Source organism: Bombus impatiens, unplaced genomic scaffold (genome assembly GCF_000188095.3).
Source record: "Bombus impatiens unplaced genomic scaffold, BIMP_2.2 scf_0899, whole genome shotgun sequence".
NCBI lineage: Eukaryota > Metazoa > Arthropoda > Insecta > Hymenoptera > Apidae > Bombus > Bombus impatiens.
In genome coordinates, this window is record NT_177318.1 from 1,880,079 (window position 1) to 1,895,397 (window position 15,319).

At 31.9% G+C, this 15,319-nt stretch overlaps 3 protein-coding genes and 1 long non-coding RNA gene across 5 annotated transcripts; 2 read left to right on the forward strand and 2 right to left on the reverse strand.

Moving 5' to 3' along the window:
- The first annotated feature begins 1,329 nt into the window (after positions 1-1,329).
- Positions 1,330-10,285, forward strand: LOC117152257. The gene is made up of 3 exons (XR_004462576.1): positions 1,330-2,139; positions 2,221-2,941; positions 10,159-10,285. It is a non-coding gene; the product is annotated as an uncharacterized LOC117152257 (long non-coding RNA).
- LOC117152255 (UPF0489 protein C5orf22 homolog) lies at positions 4,909-6,853 on the reverse strand. The gene is made up of 3 exons (XM_033323307.1): positions 6,660-6,853; positions 6,292-6,437; positions 4,909-5,285 (listed from the first exon to the last, which is right to left on the reverse strand). Exons 1-3 carry the CDS (start codon positions 6,720-6,722, stop codon positions 5,132-5,134), a joined length of 363 nt encoding a protein of 120 aa, XP_033179198.1. The 5' UTR covers positions 6,723-6,853; the 3' UTR covers positions 4,909-5,131.
- LOC100742995 lies at positions 5,821-12,987 on the reverse strand. 2 transcript variants are annotated; one of them, XM_033323306.1, is made up of 8 exons: positions 12,336-12,987; positions 11,816-12,017; positions 11,571-11,744; positions 11,285-11,486; positions 11,015-11,210; positions 10,670-10,755; positions 8,048-10,577; positions 5,821-5,844 (listed from the first exon to the last, which is right to left on the reverse strand). In XM_033323306.1, exons 2-8 carry the CDS (start codon positions 12,000-12,002, stop codon positions 5,836-5,838), a joined length of 3,384 nt encoding a protein of 1,127 aa, XP_033179197.1. In that variant the 5' UTR covers positions 12,003-12,017; positions 12,336-12,987; the 3' UTR covers positions 5,821-5,835. The 2 variants fall into 2 exon arrangements, with proteins under 2 accessions (XP_033179197.1, XP_012246283.2); XM_012390860.3 differs by having other exon boundaries at positions 11,816-12,028.
- A 363-nt stretch (positions 12,988-13,350) lies between these two features.
- LOC100743953 (WW domain-binding protein 11) lies at positions 13,351-15,313 on the forward strand. The gene is made up of 6 exons (XM_003492943.4): positions 13,351-13,544; positions 13,630-13,755; positions 13,911-14,008; positions 14,111-14,282; positions 14,373-14,626; positions 14,712-15,313. The coding sequence occupies exons 1-6, from the start codon at positions 13,481-13,483 to the stop codon at positions 15,306-15,308; spliced, it is 1,311 nt and encodes a 436-aa protein (XP_003492991.2). The 5' UTR covers positions 13,351-13,480; the 3' UTR covers positions 15,309-15,313.
- The last annotated feature ends 6 nt before the right edge of the window (positions 15,314-15,319 follow it).

The following is a 15,319-nucleotide window of genomic DNA, read 5'->3' on the forward strand; positions in this document are numbered from 1 at the left end:
TTCTCGGTGAAAAAAGGCAGGAAATATAAGCCTCGCTTGCATTACCGAGAACAAGTTATGCGATTAAGACACCGAGTGAAAATCTCGACGTGCTTCTACCATACCGGTATTCAAAGAACCGAGACGCGGGGTCTCTCAGTCACGGCAGGTATTTACTCCTATGCTCTAGGTATGGGGACACATTAGGCCGATCGCGTATTCCGTGACATCGGTGCTGTTTTTCCAGAAATTCGAGGAATGCTTGAGATCTCTGTGGTCGTGGTACCGGACGTAAAAGAACAGAAAGGTCCCAATTACGTAAGCGTTTTCGTGCGAATCACATTCCGCGAATTCCGAAGGAGTATCGTTATCTGAAGATAGCCTGGAATCTCTCTAAGAGAGGCTTGATAGCGTTTATTCAGAGAAAATCTCGCGTGTTGTAACGCGTGCGATCGAAGAAAACGATTACGCGTAATAGCCCAAACAAGTTAAATTAAACTTTCCCCGGTAGAACGAAAAACGCTCGGTGTTCTGTAAATTAGCGTAATTTGTTAGCTAGATGCTACGCATGCTTTTCATTATCGGCACTGAACAACGAAAGCAACTTGCTGGCTGATCGAACTACGGTAAGCAGACGCGAAGTAGCGTAGGTCACGTTCACCACGATGGAACACAGGGAGGGAACTTCCTTAGTTAGAACAACTTCGCATAAGTAGGTGATTCTTGCGTCCGCAGAACTACAAAACGTGAAATATGGAACGAAAGAACACACACCGCGGAACGATAGGGGAGGGGCGTGCAAAGAAACCGAGTTTACGAGATGATTGTCCTAGGGACCCTATTCATTCGACACGGAATCTCCAAGCGGATCTCTATTGTAGATTATTGCGCCATTGTCCATTGTCGCGATCCCCTCACAACCAAGCTTCTTGAGCCTTTCCTTGACGACAACGAAAAAGAGAGTCACCGGCGAATCAAGGTGAATGGAAAACGGAAACACGTGGAGGTTGAGAAAAATTTCTTTCTACCATCGAAGATGTGTAAATCTCATTTTACCAAATAATTAAATAACCAGATAACAATATACGATATACAATTTAAATTCCACGCTTTAATCCGAATAATTAAAATTGCGTTTGATCGAAGAATAATTTAAATGATACTCTCGTGCTACAAAGTCGAAATAGATATAGATATCCAGTGTACAGCCAAATGCATCGAGTCTGCGGGGAGCTAGTGATTACAGTAATTAGCCTGACGCAAAAACCACGTAATTCCAAATCCGAGCACGGGCGTTCTCATCGGAATCCACGCGTCGACGAATGCCAATCCCCGATGCGTTGTTTCCATTAAAAAACGTTCATCCTAGTTTATCTTAATAATGGTATCACTCTTGATCGTGTTGTGATAATCCCCTATCAAAGGAAAATCAGTTGTTACGCGTGTCCAGTAATGTAAGTCATTGAAAAAAAAAAGAAAATACATTCAGAACATCGAGAAAGTTAGAAAATCGTGCATCCTGTGGATCGTCAATGCAAATCGATCCGCTTTCGATCGACACCTGCGCGTGGGTACGCGCGATTACATATGTATAACTTCGACGAAAAGCGGTCGATGTCGTCGTATTTTAGATTTTATCAAGAAGATTCTACCCACGGTATCCTGATCATACGAGAAGGCAATTATTAGTAACTGGCAAATTATTGTATCCGTCGTAATTCACTTTAATGGTTACGCGTACAGTTAATGATCCAAGACGCTACTACACGTTTTACGCGTTTAAAGTCTAATCAAGGGTGAACTTTTCTTGTTTCATATAAAACTATCAGATATAAACCTTTCCTCTCTGATAGCTTGTGCTCGACAGTTCTCCTCGCCAACTCGATCAAATGTATAAAATACGCAAATTGTCCCAGAGAAGTATATATATGTACATACATGTATGTATGTTCGAACATAAAAATTAAGATTACCATTTCCACGTGGCAAGTCTAAAGTGTATATATATATATATATATATATATATACGTTAAAATATGAAAATATTTCATTTTGTTTATACACCGGACTATAAATCGAGAATAGCTACGACCAAGATACTCATCGCTCGGAGATAACGAGAATGAGAAGACGAGAAATAATTCCGCGGTCGGCTTAATTGTATGTACCCGATTCCTCGAATCGTTAAGCGTCTGACGAGTATTTAAAACGTTAAAATTGCGAACGTCTGTTCCAATCTAGGTGGATAGCCAGCTAGAATTCCAGATAGTCACAGGGGGCAACGGAATCGACGTAATCAAAATATTCATCGGATAAGGAATGAATGGAAGCACACGGAGAACACGGAGAAGTCTTGACAACGGCATAATTCGCGTGCTTCACTCACGGTACACGGACATATATCCACGGTAATTCGAGAAACATAACTCAAGTCCCAGCGGAGCGCTACATCACGGCCACCAGTTTCTTGGCAGATATCGCCACGGCGCACCGTGTCGGCTTCCCTTTGCTACTTTACCTGCCTTTTTCCTTTTACCACTCCTCGGTCAGCCCCGCGCTCACCCTCGTGTCTTGTCAACCAAGTTTTACCCCTTCCATCGTGGATTAACCGACTGTGACGACTTTTCATCGCGACGCGTGTCTGCCACCTTCCGCGAACCATGTAAACCGATATTCAAGACTTTCGCGGTGTTCATCAGAATTGATTCAAGTCGATACTTATTTTCGCGACGAGATCACAGGTGTATGGATAAAGAATCGATATATCAGATTTTGCGGGATCATTGCTTGAAAATTTCATTACATCAGGATATCGTGTGCAGGATATAAAAAAAACACGGCCTTTTATAACATTTATAACAAGTTTAATGTATCTAGGAAGCGAATGGAAATATATTTTTGTTTATGTGAATCTGCGAAAGTAATATTTCGATTTCTCTTCCGGAGAAATGTATCGATCAATGTAAGTAATACAACAAAATTATATTCGACCATTTGCATACAATGAGATTAAAATTAAAAACAAATAGACAGTAATTAAAAAGGAGAAATTAAAAAAGACGGGATTGAAAATACCGACTAATTTACCAAATATATGTCAAATATTTCGAAATTTATTAAATGCTTATCAAAGTTGATGAGTAATATTATGTACAATACACTTTTGAGCGTCATATTCATAAAAGGTCAGTGATCAGGATTTAAATCAAGATATATCACGTAGGAGCTGACAAGCCCGTTACCATTGATTTAGATGGTCGTGTTAGTCGTAGTAATTTAAAACGAAATTACCCAGCTAATTGAACGTATCGCGTTATGGTCAGAATATAATTACAGCGTGATCAAGTTATAAAATACGATGTTACGTCTTTATAGATGTAACATACGAGTTTAAATATCTGCATTAGACCTCATGTTCATAACAGAGAAGCAATCATTCATATCGTTGAATAACGCGCGCACAAAGAACCACGACAGAACAATAAAACCACTATACACATACTTCATGAATCATTCTCAAACCTTATAGTATTTTATGTGCATTACCGTCCTGTTATGTCTTTCGTCGCTGCGTCACACCCTTGTTTCATTGAACATGTTTCAGCTAATAATTATGTAACTTCTGTCATAAAAATAATCAAATCTAATACTTGCCCGATATTGCAACAATATTGCCGTAATGAATATCTACGATAATTAATCGAGCATGAAAAATGTTAAAACAACTTTCTCTAAAACGACAATATATATAATTTAAATGTAATACGAAATCGTTTAATATACATCTTAGATTTTATCGTTCTCATTCACAGCATTTTAACACCAACTACTGACTATTACTAACCTAACCTAGCTTTGTATAGAAACAGTTTCTGTATTTTAAAGAAATTTTAAAGAAATTAGTTCCTTGAAAACTCAACCAAAGAATACTAATATACAACGCTAGCATGATTCGTTCAATAAGTACGATATCTCAATGAAAATGAAATTTTTGACATTCATTGTTTTCCATCACCGGTAACAGATTCATTTTACATACTTGTACAGTGTTGATTATAATGTTTTAATTAATTATACCGTTTTACTATTCGACAACAAGTTATCACGTAAACTGAGATCAAGCAACGGTGATAATAAGATGCAACGTTTGGTAACAAAACTGGTACCACCTGTCGACAATTTTCTGATGCTTGTCTCGGTACGAGAGGACACATGTAATATTATGCTACAGCTATCCTAAATGTATACGAAGTGGCATGTTCATATATGTTAATCGGCACAAGAGCAGGCACTTAACCCTCGCTCGCTTTTACGAAGTGAAAAATAATTCTCGGTCCAAACGATGAGCGCATCGTGAATGTCTGTTTTATCTGGAACTTAATCTCTGCGCAATGTACGAATGGCTTCGCATGTTATCCTAAACGCATCAGACGACACGTGCAGAATGTAATTAAAAAATCAAACTAACACGCCTTCAGAAAATATAATTTACGATTCGTCATGGGTCTATAGTTATTCTTATTTTACACGTTGTAAAATAAAAATATCATGTCAAATTATCGAAACGTCTCACTTTCTTCTTTTCAGTTCCATTTTTCTTTATTAACCGCCCATAGGCAAACTAGGTAATTTATATTATTATCTAAGCCTACTTTTTTTTCATTATTCCAAGTTTTCGAAAAACTTGAAAAAATTCTAGAACAATTATCAATATCTTCGCTATCAAATGTTAAAAAGATATTTGCAAATAAGAAAAGAGTTTTTATAAAGAATAGAAATCCAAGGATGAAATTTTGCCTGGCTCGTCAACGATGCAATTTTCCTATGGAGGGTTAATAATTTTATTAGAAGTTTTCATATCTTTATCATTTATAATTATAAATACCATTATTTTTAAAGGCCGTTCACAAGTTACATATTTCAATATCCGAAAATGCTTATTTTCTATTAACATGTGATATAATGTACAGATATCGATAAAAATATGCATTAAATGATCATTGCACATATATTGCTTGCACTCATGTGTTTGCACAATGTAGAAATGCAACGTAACGATTAACATCCATTATAGCGTCGAAGTTTTTCATGGTGCATTTACAACCACGGTTCAGTTTGACATGCAATAAAAATAAAATAATGCGATGAGAACTTACCTTATTGATCCGTTGTCCTTGTGCTTGCCGATGAAGAAGGTTGTCACGCCATCGACCATTTGATTCGCCCACGGTGGTTTGACCCAGATAAGGTGCTTAAAGTGACCGGCATATGCAGCAGGCAACATCCAATTTTCGATGCTAATTTCACTATTGGTGAAGATATGTAATTTAATATCTCATAAATGATTAAAATTTAGAAATAAAAAGATAATTTTTTAAATGTAAAAATTAATTTCAAGAATGATTTTACGAACCCATTTTCTCAAAAATTATTGAAATTGAAAATGTCCTCGTCCCTTCTACGTACAGATTTTTTTTAATATAGCGTCCTACTCGATCTTCTTTTTATATTTAAACTGTTTCACGCGATACGTCTTCCAAAATATTTTTGGATGTATTTGTTTGTATTTGTTTATGGTAACTATTTATAAAAAAGACCTAACCCTAATTTTGATAATCTTTTAATATATATGTTGTCATCATCCTGAGTAGTGTTGCGAAGGTTTAATTGGGGTCGCTTTATGAAAGAGTTATTATCAAAAAAGAGTTTACTCAAAAATATATAATTTTCTACACATTATTTGCATTTAATATAATGTAGTTAACCAGATTCCTTAATTGTTTACCTTTCTTACTGAGATCGAAAAAGAACTCGAGAAAAGATGACTCGCAATTAGTACAGAACATATCGTTGTATTCAAATATTCTACATTAATTTCGATTACTGATAACAACGAACGACAACAAAATACAACGAAATTAACAACAAAATCTAATCTAACCCACATCTAATTTTAATTTAATCAGAAATAAGTTTGTTAGACAAAATTTTTTTCAGAATGAGGTTATTTCCACACATTCGATTTACCATTATCATTAAAATCTTCAGACTGGTGACCTTAAGAACACATTAAAAAATTATCGGAATGAGGGTAGCTCCGCTTTTGTGCATATTTACCTTATTTATATATTAAGATATAATACGTTAAATGAGAAAAATATGCAAATATTAATAATAAAAAGAATAAAAAATAGGTTCGTTATAATGAATATATAAGAGAGTATATTTAACAAGTAATTAAATTTTCTTAACAGCTTCTATTCAATAATAAAATAAAGCTTATTATCAATAACAATAAAAAATCTAAAATACCTAAACAATTGATTTTTATCCCATACAGTGTTCGCCAACATCGTTTTCGGTATAAGCATATCAGGATGCGAATCTAAATGCACGAACGCGTTTCCTTCGAACGGAAGGTGTTTCGATCCCAAACACCGATAAATGAATGGTAGCACCTAATAAAACAATGCAAAATTTCACAAAAAAATTCGAAGTTTGTACCACAATTTAAATTTAACATCGCACGATTTTAATTTCCAACGCCTTTGATCACGTGACCAATTCGTCATTGGTAGTTGAAACGCTTGTAGCGCCTCTGGTGTGCTAACAAGGAAATTTAGACAGAATAAGTTGCGATGTAAACAAACTAGGAAGACGTTGGTCATTCATAAACTCACCTCATTGTGGCTCTCTACCGCATAAATCGGGATCCGTTTGAAGTATTTCCTAGAGAATGACATATTTCTTTCCAAGCACTAAACATATACGAACGAACGCACGTAATCTACAAAAAAAAGATAATTACGAAATATTTAATAATTAATACCATACGACATCCACGTACACGATTAAGAGACTCCTTCACGCGAAAGCACGTGGTAACCGACTGAAGTATATACTAGGCGGGCTGCTCAAACGATTATTTTGCGAATAAAGGACGGACACAACAAGCGCGTACCCCAAATTCTCACGAGACGAGTTTCGTAAGGTGGCTTTTTTCTTCTCGTTCCCCTTGAAGAAACGCCTTAGAAACCTGATCCCGCTAACTCACAATCATTATATGACATTCGAATAAATAAAATTACTTAATATTTTTTGTACTGTGAACATTACATATTATTAATATTCTTTTGTATAATTTAAAATCAATAATAATAAATTTCAAGTTTGCAAGAGAAACATAATTTTGTTGAATTGCACAAATGTTATTTAAATTAATTTACCGCGAAGAATGATGAATTGTTTTTATGTAAAGATTATAAATTTTAAAAACATTAATTTATATTAAATGAAAAAAACGCACACGAATACTTTCATGTACAACATATCAAACAGTTAATTCAGTATGTATTTCAAATATTTATTGTAAAACAATATAATTATATACAAGCTATAAAACATTTTTCGAAAATAATAATTATAAATATATTATTTTCATAATCAACAAGTTTTACATTTTATAAGATATTATCGTGATTTCTATTGAAATTAACGATATATCAATTGATAAACAAGGATTAGCAAATGTTAAATGAGTTGCACACGAATACCGTCCCACAATTATTAGGATAATATAAACATAGTCCATTCTGAGTGTTTTGTACAGTATATTTCTAATTTAAGAATGATTTTCCATTAATTCATCACAGATTCATTATCAAAAAATTTAATTACGCAGTCCACAATTTGATTAACCACGCATACAATACGTACACATACAGACGTGTATTGCATGCATGCCTCACATATACAACAGTTGTTGATAATAAGTTCATAATATTGTTTTATCTTATTAATTTTAATTATAATTTTGCATTGCATTACGGAGCATTTCTGATTTATAAAGTTCCAAATGCAAGCGATTTGTTTCCTCTCTTAATGATGATAAAAACTGGTCAATTTCGACTTCATTAAGGTTATTACTTGATGAATGTGGAAAATGATATACATTCTCTGAAAATATATTGTTGGACAAATGTCCAGGTATATACATATAATCTTCTACTTGATTATGAGGAACATTAGGCATATAATTATAAAAAGGAGCGTAATATTGTAAATTTACAGGCTTCTCAGTTGTAACTTCATTATCTAAATGTCTCTGTGAAACATTTTTTGTTAAAGGTATAGGAGAAAAATTACATGAATTATTCTTTCGATGTTCATTAATTCTAGGAACAGAAACAGAACTTTGTGGTTCATTATCTACATAAGACTCTTGACAATTAGATATATCTTGAATATTCTGACTACTTTTTCTGCTTAAATTTGTTTCTATAAAAGACGAATTTAACCGATCTGTCATTGATCTAGATGACAAATCTGATTGCGTTTGTGACGTATATTGTTTTTCATACGTATCAGTACTATCAGATGATCTGATAATAAATTGTTCTTTAGCAGTATTATCTCCTTGTTTCTGAATCCTTTTCCGTCTACGAAATTTATTTTTCGCATTTACTTTTCCATTCAATCTATGTTCCTTAACGGTATCATTTTCACTAGAAAATATACTTGATGTACTACTAGTCAAGTTACAATTTTCATGACGTGTAACTTTTTGTATTTTAAAAAGATCATCCAAACCTAAATCAATTGATATAGAATTGTCAGAACTATAGTTATTACTCATTTTATCCCATTTATTATCACTTAGAGAGACGTTTTCTTCTTGACTAGTCATATTTCCAGTATTATCTAGTGCCTTATGTAAAATATCAACCTTTGAATTAATAACGTTTTCACCTCGATTTGTACTATCAAAATGTTCTAATAATTTTTCTTCCTGTTCTTTACTTTCATTTTTATTTGATTCCTTCTTAGATAATTCACTTTGTATTACTGTTAACAATTCATTAACTGAACAGTTGTTTAAACTTTTTAATTTTTGTATTAAATTGTACTTTCTATGCTCATCAATGAATGCCACAAAACTTGCTATTTGCAATAAATGTTCCCTAGGATAAGGATTTGAATATAAATATCGTAATGCATTGAGATAATCTTCTCTGTCTGTGTTGGAGATCATAAGATTTGGCATATATGAATCTAATTCAACAGGATATGGAAAATATGCATTAAAATTTTCTCCACATTTTCGATGAAAACTTTTGAAATTTTCTATTTCTTTATATAGTTCTAATACATTTTCGTCTACAGAAGTTCTAAAATATAAATAAGTGTCATTTACTTCATCGTCATTTCGTATTTCTGGATAAACACATAAGAGTGCTTTCTTTTGTACTCTATAAAATATTTTGAGCATTTCAATGTGTTTCTGATATATAAACCTTTGTATAGATTCTTTCATGACTTCCATTGTATTATTTAGTAATCTGATTTCAAAATCAAGTTTGTTTTTCCAAATAAATGCCTGTTTCAATAATATTTCCTCGTCATTTGAACATAACTCATCACAAAATGTATTAGAACCTTTCATATATTCTGTGAGATGAAAATTCAATTCTTCTAAAATGGAAACATCTGTGCTATTTTGAACATTATTTGAGATAGTTATCAGAGTATCAGCAGTTACATCACTCTTTTTCTGAATTTTCTGTTCTAAGTCTTGTTTCTGCATTTCATTATGTACAGTACTTCTAGAAATGGTATCTTCAGAATATACATCAATATTCACGTAATTATAATGAAAAGAAGATTTTTCTGTATTTTTACTTTGAAAATTATATCTTGTAAATTCAATAATCATATCAATATTAGAATTTGATAAATCATCTTCTTGTAAATCTGATAAATCAACTTCAAATACCACATTTTCATTATTTTTCTGCCAGCTGGAAGGATTATTGATTGCGGCATCCAATGTAAAACTATATATAATTTTAGGCTTAGACACACTGTACGACATGATTGTAGTCTCTTTCTTCTTCTTTTTAATGCATTGAGATTCATCTATCGGATTAATATATGGTACAAACAAAGAATTAACTTTTATTTTATTTTGTAAATTAGGCATGTTTCTTAAACAGGAAAAATCCATTATATTATTTTTTACTTCTTCCACATTTTCTGTAACTTCTTTATTTATATTATCTGTTGTTTCATTAACTTTTGACTTTATATTATTCTGTATTTCTATATTAGCAATATTCATAGATAAATCATTAATACCTGTAGTGATAGGCTTAATGTCAAATTGATTTTCGTCTTTTTCAGATTTTGCGTAAAGTTTCTCAAATTTTGTATTAGAAGTATTCCAAATATCATTTGGATAATCAAAAGGAAGTTTCAGTACATAAAAATTTGGACCTCCAATGGACATTAATAATTTTTTTAATGTTTCTAACTCATTTTCTGCAATTATTGTTATAGAGAGACCATAAGATCCATAACGTCCAGCTCTTCCTATTCTATGCAAATATGTTGGTGCATCTATGGGTAAATCAAGGTTTACAACTAAATTTACGTTATCTGCATCTATACCTCTTGCAGTTAAATCAGTTGTTACCATTATTTTACATTTAAAAGTCTTTAATTTATTAATGGCCTCAAGTCTTTTATTCATATCTTGATTTCCAGCAAAAAAGGTTGCTTTAAAACCCATAGCACTAATTTTGTTACATACAGATTGGGCTCTGTAAAAGACAGTGTATTTTAAGTATATATATGCATGGTGCTTAATTATTTGAAAAGGCGTAAATAAAAGAAATTATAAAAATATACTTACCTTGATTGATAATTTGAAAAAACTAAACTTTGTTTGAATGGAATTTTGTTAAATATCTTTATTAATTCATCTACTTTTATTTGAACCTAAAATTTAGTATTAAAATAATTTTATAACATTTAATATAGTAGATCGAGTCCATAAGTTCATGCATATTTTTAACTGTAATAAAACAATAAAAGGATATGAAAATGAATTTACAATATATTTAGTGCGATTCCTTATTATTTTTATAATAATTTATGCACCACGTGTTTTTATAATAAGTACAATAAAAATGGACATAAACTTATGAACTGGTTTGATATTTGTATGATTATACAAAACAAGAAAATTAAATCAAACCTGTTTCATAACATTTGGATGAGAAGGAACAACTGTTATGAACTGCGTGAGTCCAACAAGTATTGGTTCATTGTTATCTGGGGATGCTAAAACAGGAGAGCACATATATGCCTGTAAAAATATTTCCAAATCTCCCGGATAAGTGGCACTTGATGCTATAACTTGTTTACTTAATGGTAATTTTGAAAAGATATAGCTGAAAATTTTTATTGTGAATAATACTTTTACTTTTTTAATAATGTCAATAATATATTTCATTATTATACGAACTTAATGTCTTTCTGAAAACTGGTTTCCATTAATTTGTCTGCTTCATCAAGAATAAATAATCTAACATTTTCAACTTTTAAGAATTCTTTATCAATTAAATGTCTAATTCTACCTGGAGCACCAACAGCTATGTGACAATTATTCAATTTCTTTCTATCACTTTCTATAGCTGTTCCTCCTATAAATACTTCAACTTTTAAACCTGAAATTAAAAAAATAATTTTATTTCATAACTCCAATTATTCATCAAACAAATAAATTTAACTAAATTTAGAAAAATATTTACCTTCTATTTCACAAGCTACAGATGAAAAAACTTGTGCAATTTGTACAGCAATTTCTCTAGTAGGTGCTAGTACTAATACTTGTACAGACGATATATCTATATCAATCATTTCAAGTGATATTATACAAAACACTAAAGTTTTACCAGTCCCTGATTTGGCACGTACTATTAAGTCTGTAGTTAACATATACATTAATAACTTATAACTTAAAATATACAGATACAAAATAGAAAATATTATATACCAAAACCACATCTTCCTAAAGGAATTGCTTTTAATTGTATGGGTGAAGGTCTTTGGAAACCACAAAGAGATAATCCATCCAAAATTTTTTGGGAAAATCCCATTTGATAAAATGTAATATCTTCTTGTACTTTAATATCCTTTGTCCGTGGCTTTTTGTCAATATCATGTGCAATAATATGAGACATTTTCTCTATTTTCTCCTGTAACATAACTATAAAAATATTGTTTGAAATTTAATTTTTTCTATTTAAACGAAATTACGTAGATATTAGTATAGTATTAACCTGCTTAAATCAGATTAGAATTATTTTCTAATATTATATCATTTTGTTTAATCACATAGATATAATATATATATTAAATGAATGTACTTCACTGTTAATATTTTATGTATTACTAGAGGCATATCTAAAGGATATACCTGAATAATCACATATAATTCTTAGCGTGTCGGCTTTTACTTGTGATAAAAACAAGGTTACAAATTTTGTTGGGTCGACATACATAAATATACCTACATGACATTTTATAGAGACTGTTTTGATGTACCAGTATTACTTTCCTATCTGTTACTCAAGTTAATCCATTCTCCAATCACTTTATGTGAACTGGACAAACCGTGAAAACTTCAGTATAGTCAGAGAGGAAATTTCCTCTCTGATATAGTCTATCCATTGAAACAAGACAGTAAACGTAAACAAAATTTGATTACTGCAGCTGTAGTCAAATTTTCTTTGCTGCGTGGAGAATTTCAGTTTGGGTAGTTACTAAAGTACTCTAGTCGTGCTTAGAAGTTTTGAATAAACAAACTTGATAATTAACAAAAATAACATACAGGAGACATGCAAGAACACAAAGAAACCCAAACTTAAATGAATTAAACTTGATACAAATAACTATATTTTAATAAACTAATTACAGATTAAGAAATCTTTAATGTAGTATGATTTCCATGCTTTTTGGATAGCGCCCAGATGTCGGGATTAGCTTTACGATATTCCTCCCTTTCTCTCGTTATTTGGTCTATTTATATCTTCGTATTTTACATAACAAACGCAATTTGCTTATGGTTCGATAAGAAAAATTGTTATTAATTAATATTAATAATAATTGTTCTTATTGAAGTTTATCATATAGCAGAGCGAACGATTTCTTTGATATTATGATATGTTACGATAATTTAGATAAATATCTAAATTAGAAAGTGGGCGGAGCAGCCAGCTACGCTCATTAAGACCCAGAACTGAGGACAACGCGTCGCGAGTTCGAATCTTCGGCAAGAAGAACTTTTAATAAAAGGGACGGAAAAACCAATTAGAAAATGATTATAATTATCACTGATAGATAATTTGACAATTAATCAATATTTACATAGGTAAAATCTCTCTGTTCCTTGCTTCGGCTACGTTAGTTTACAATTTGAATTTGGCGCTAGCTAGTTCATGTAGCGTTCATGTAGGGGACGTACACAACGATTTACAGTTACTTACGTCTCCATTTCGTTGCACAGCTGCAGCACTTTAGTATACATTCTGCAGTGTATAATGAGTATAGTCGGTGTACTCGTAGTTACGATAAATATAAATATCAATTTATTTAATATAAAAATTGTGAAAATACAATATAAATTTACGTCGTAAACAGTTTTCTTAAGTGAGAAAACATGGGACGCCGTTCGATAAATACCACAAAAAGTGGAAAATATATGAATCCTACCGATCAAGCACGTAAGTTGATAACATAACAAAGAAATTTACTTAAAAATCATAAATTTAATAATTATTATAACTTATTATAACAAATTTGTTGCAGGTAAAGAGGCACGTAAAAAAGAATTAAAGAAAAATAAAAAACAACGGCAGTTAGTACGCGCTGCCGTTCTAAAGGGCAAAGATCCGGCTCAGATTATCGAAGAAATGGAAAAAATAGATCAAATGGGTAAGTAAAATATTTGACAGTTAACATTATTATGAATTGTTAACTATTGTTTTGTTATATATTATACATTTATGAATGTTAATTTATATATTTATGAAAATATTTATATATTTATTACTTATTATATATTTATATATTTATGTTTTAATTTTCAGAATATAATGTTATGCAGCCACCACCGCTTAATGAGAAAGTGCTGAAAGACAAAAGAAAGAAATTGAAGGAGACCTTGGATCGTGTCTTGAAAATGTATGTAAGTATTAATTTTTAAGTAAGTATTAATTATTAGTATTAAATCAATGGTGATAGTTAACATATTGTAAAATATTACATATTTATTTTTGGTTCTTTACAGGCAAAGGATGATCAAGAAAAGTGGGCAGAGTTAAAAGAACAATTGATACAATATGAACGTAGAAGAATAGATCTCGTTTCATATTTTGAAGCTGTACGACATGCACAACAAGTACAAGTTGATGAAATTCCATTACCATCAGCTGCTAATGACATATCTCGAATGTACTCAGGTAATTACTTATTCTAGTGTTTATTATTATGGTATTATCTACAATTTCATTCATTTCATGTACATATTTTATAATCTTATATCTTTATAGGTTCTTTAACTTCACAAATACCTTTGCCGGATATGCCGCAACCACCAGCGCATATGTATCCGCCCCATCCACATTACATACCACAGCATCATCCGCTTATGAACATACCAATACCACCAAGTATTTTAAAAAAGACAAGTGCATATGCAACATCTCCTTCTATACCTACACTAGCACCTAATAAAGAATCACCCGGTGTCCCACCTTTTCCACCGCCGGATCTATCAAGTGACGATGAAGATATGTCTGACAAGGTTAGTATTTCAATTTGTTCCAAATCAGTTAATACATTATTACTTTAGAAATACAAATATTATATGATCATGAAATTATTTATAGACTAAAGAATCAGTACCAAAATCGAGAACAATTCGATTTGCGGACGACAAAGAAGATAATAAACAAGAATCAGACGGTAAAGATAAGGACGGTGACAAAGAGAAGGAAAAAGAAAGAGACATAGCTAAAGTAAAACCAACTACTCTACAACAGAAAATGTTAGCTATGGCAGGGCAAGATATTGATCAGTTTATGCGTGAAATGGAAGTTGTTCATAAAAAGCGTGAAACTGAACGAGCTCAAGATTTAAATGCTCGATTGTCACTACTGGAAGCAGAAAATGAATCTAATTCAAAGTCTAATAATAAATCTGGCAATAATAAAACAGAAGTAGAGGATCTAGAACCTCCAGGGGCATCAGACCATTCATCAAACCATAATCAACATACATCACATTCTCATTCTCAACATACACAACCACACACAATGCCACCTATGGGATTGCCGCCACCTCCTTTAATGTATAGACCTCCACCACCACCTTTACATTTAAGGATGCCACCGCCCCCACCGCCCCGTATTGGACTTCGATTACCTCCTGGTAAGAATAATACATACTATTTAATGATTTGTCAATATAAATATTGTAATAAATAATGAATAAATGG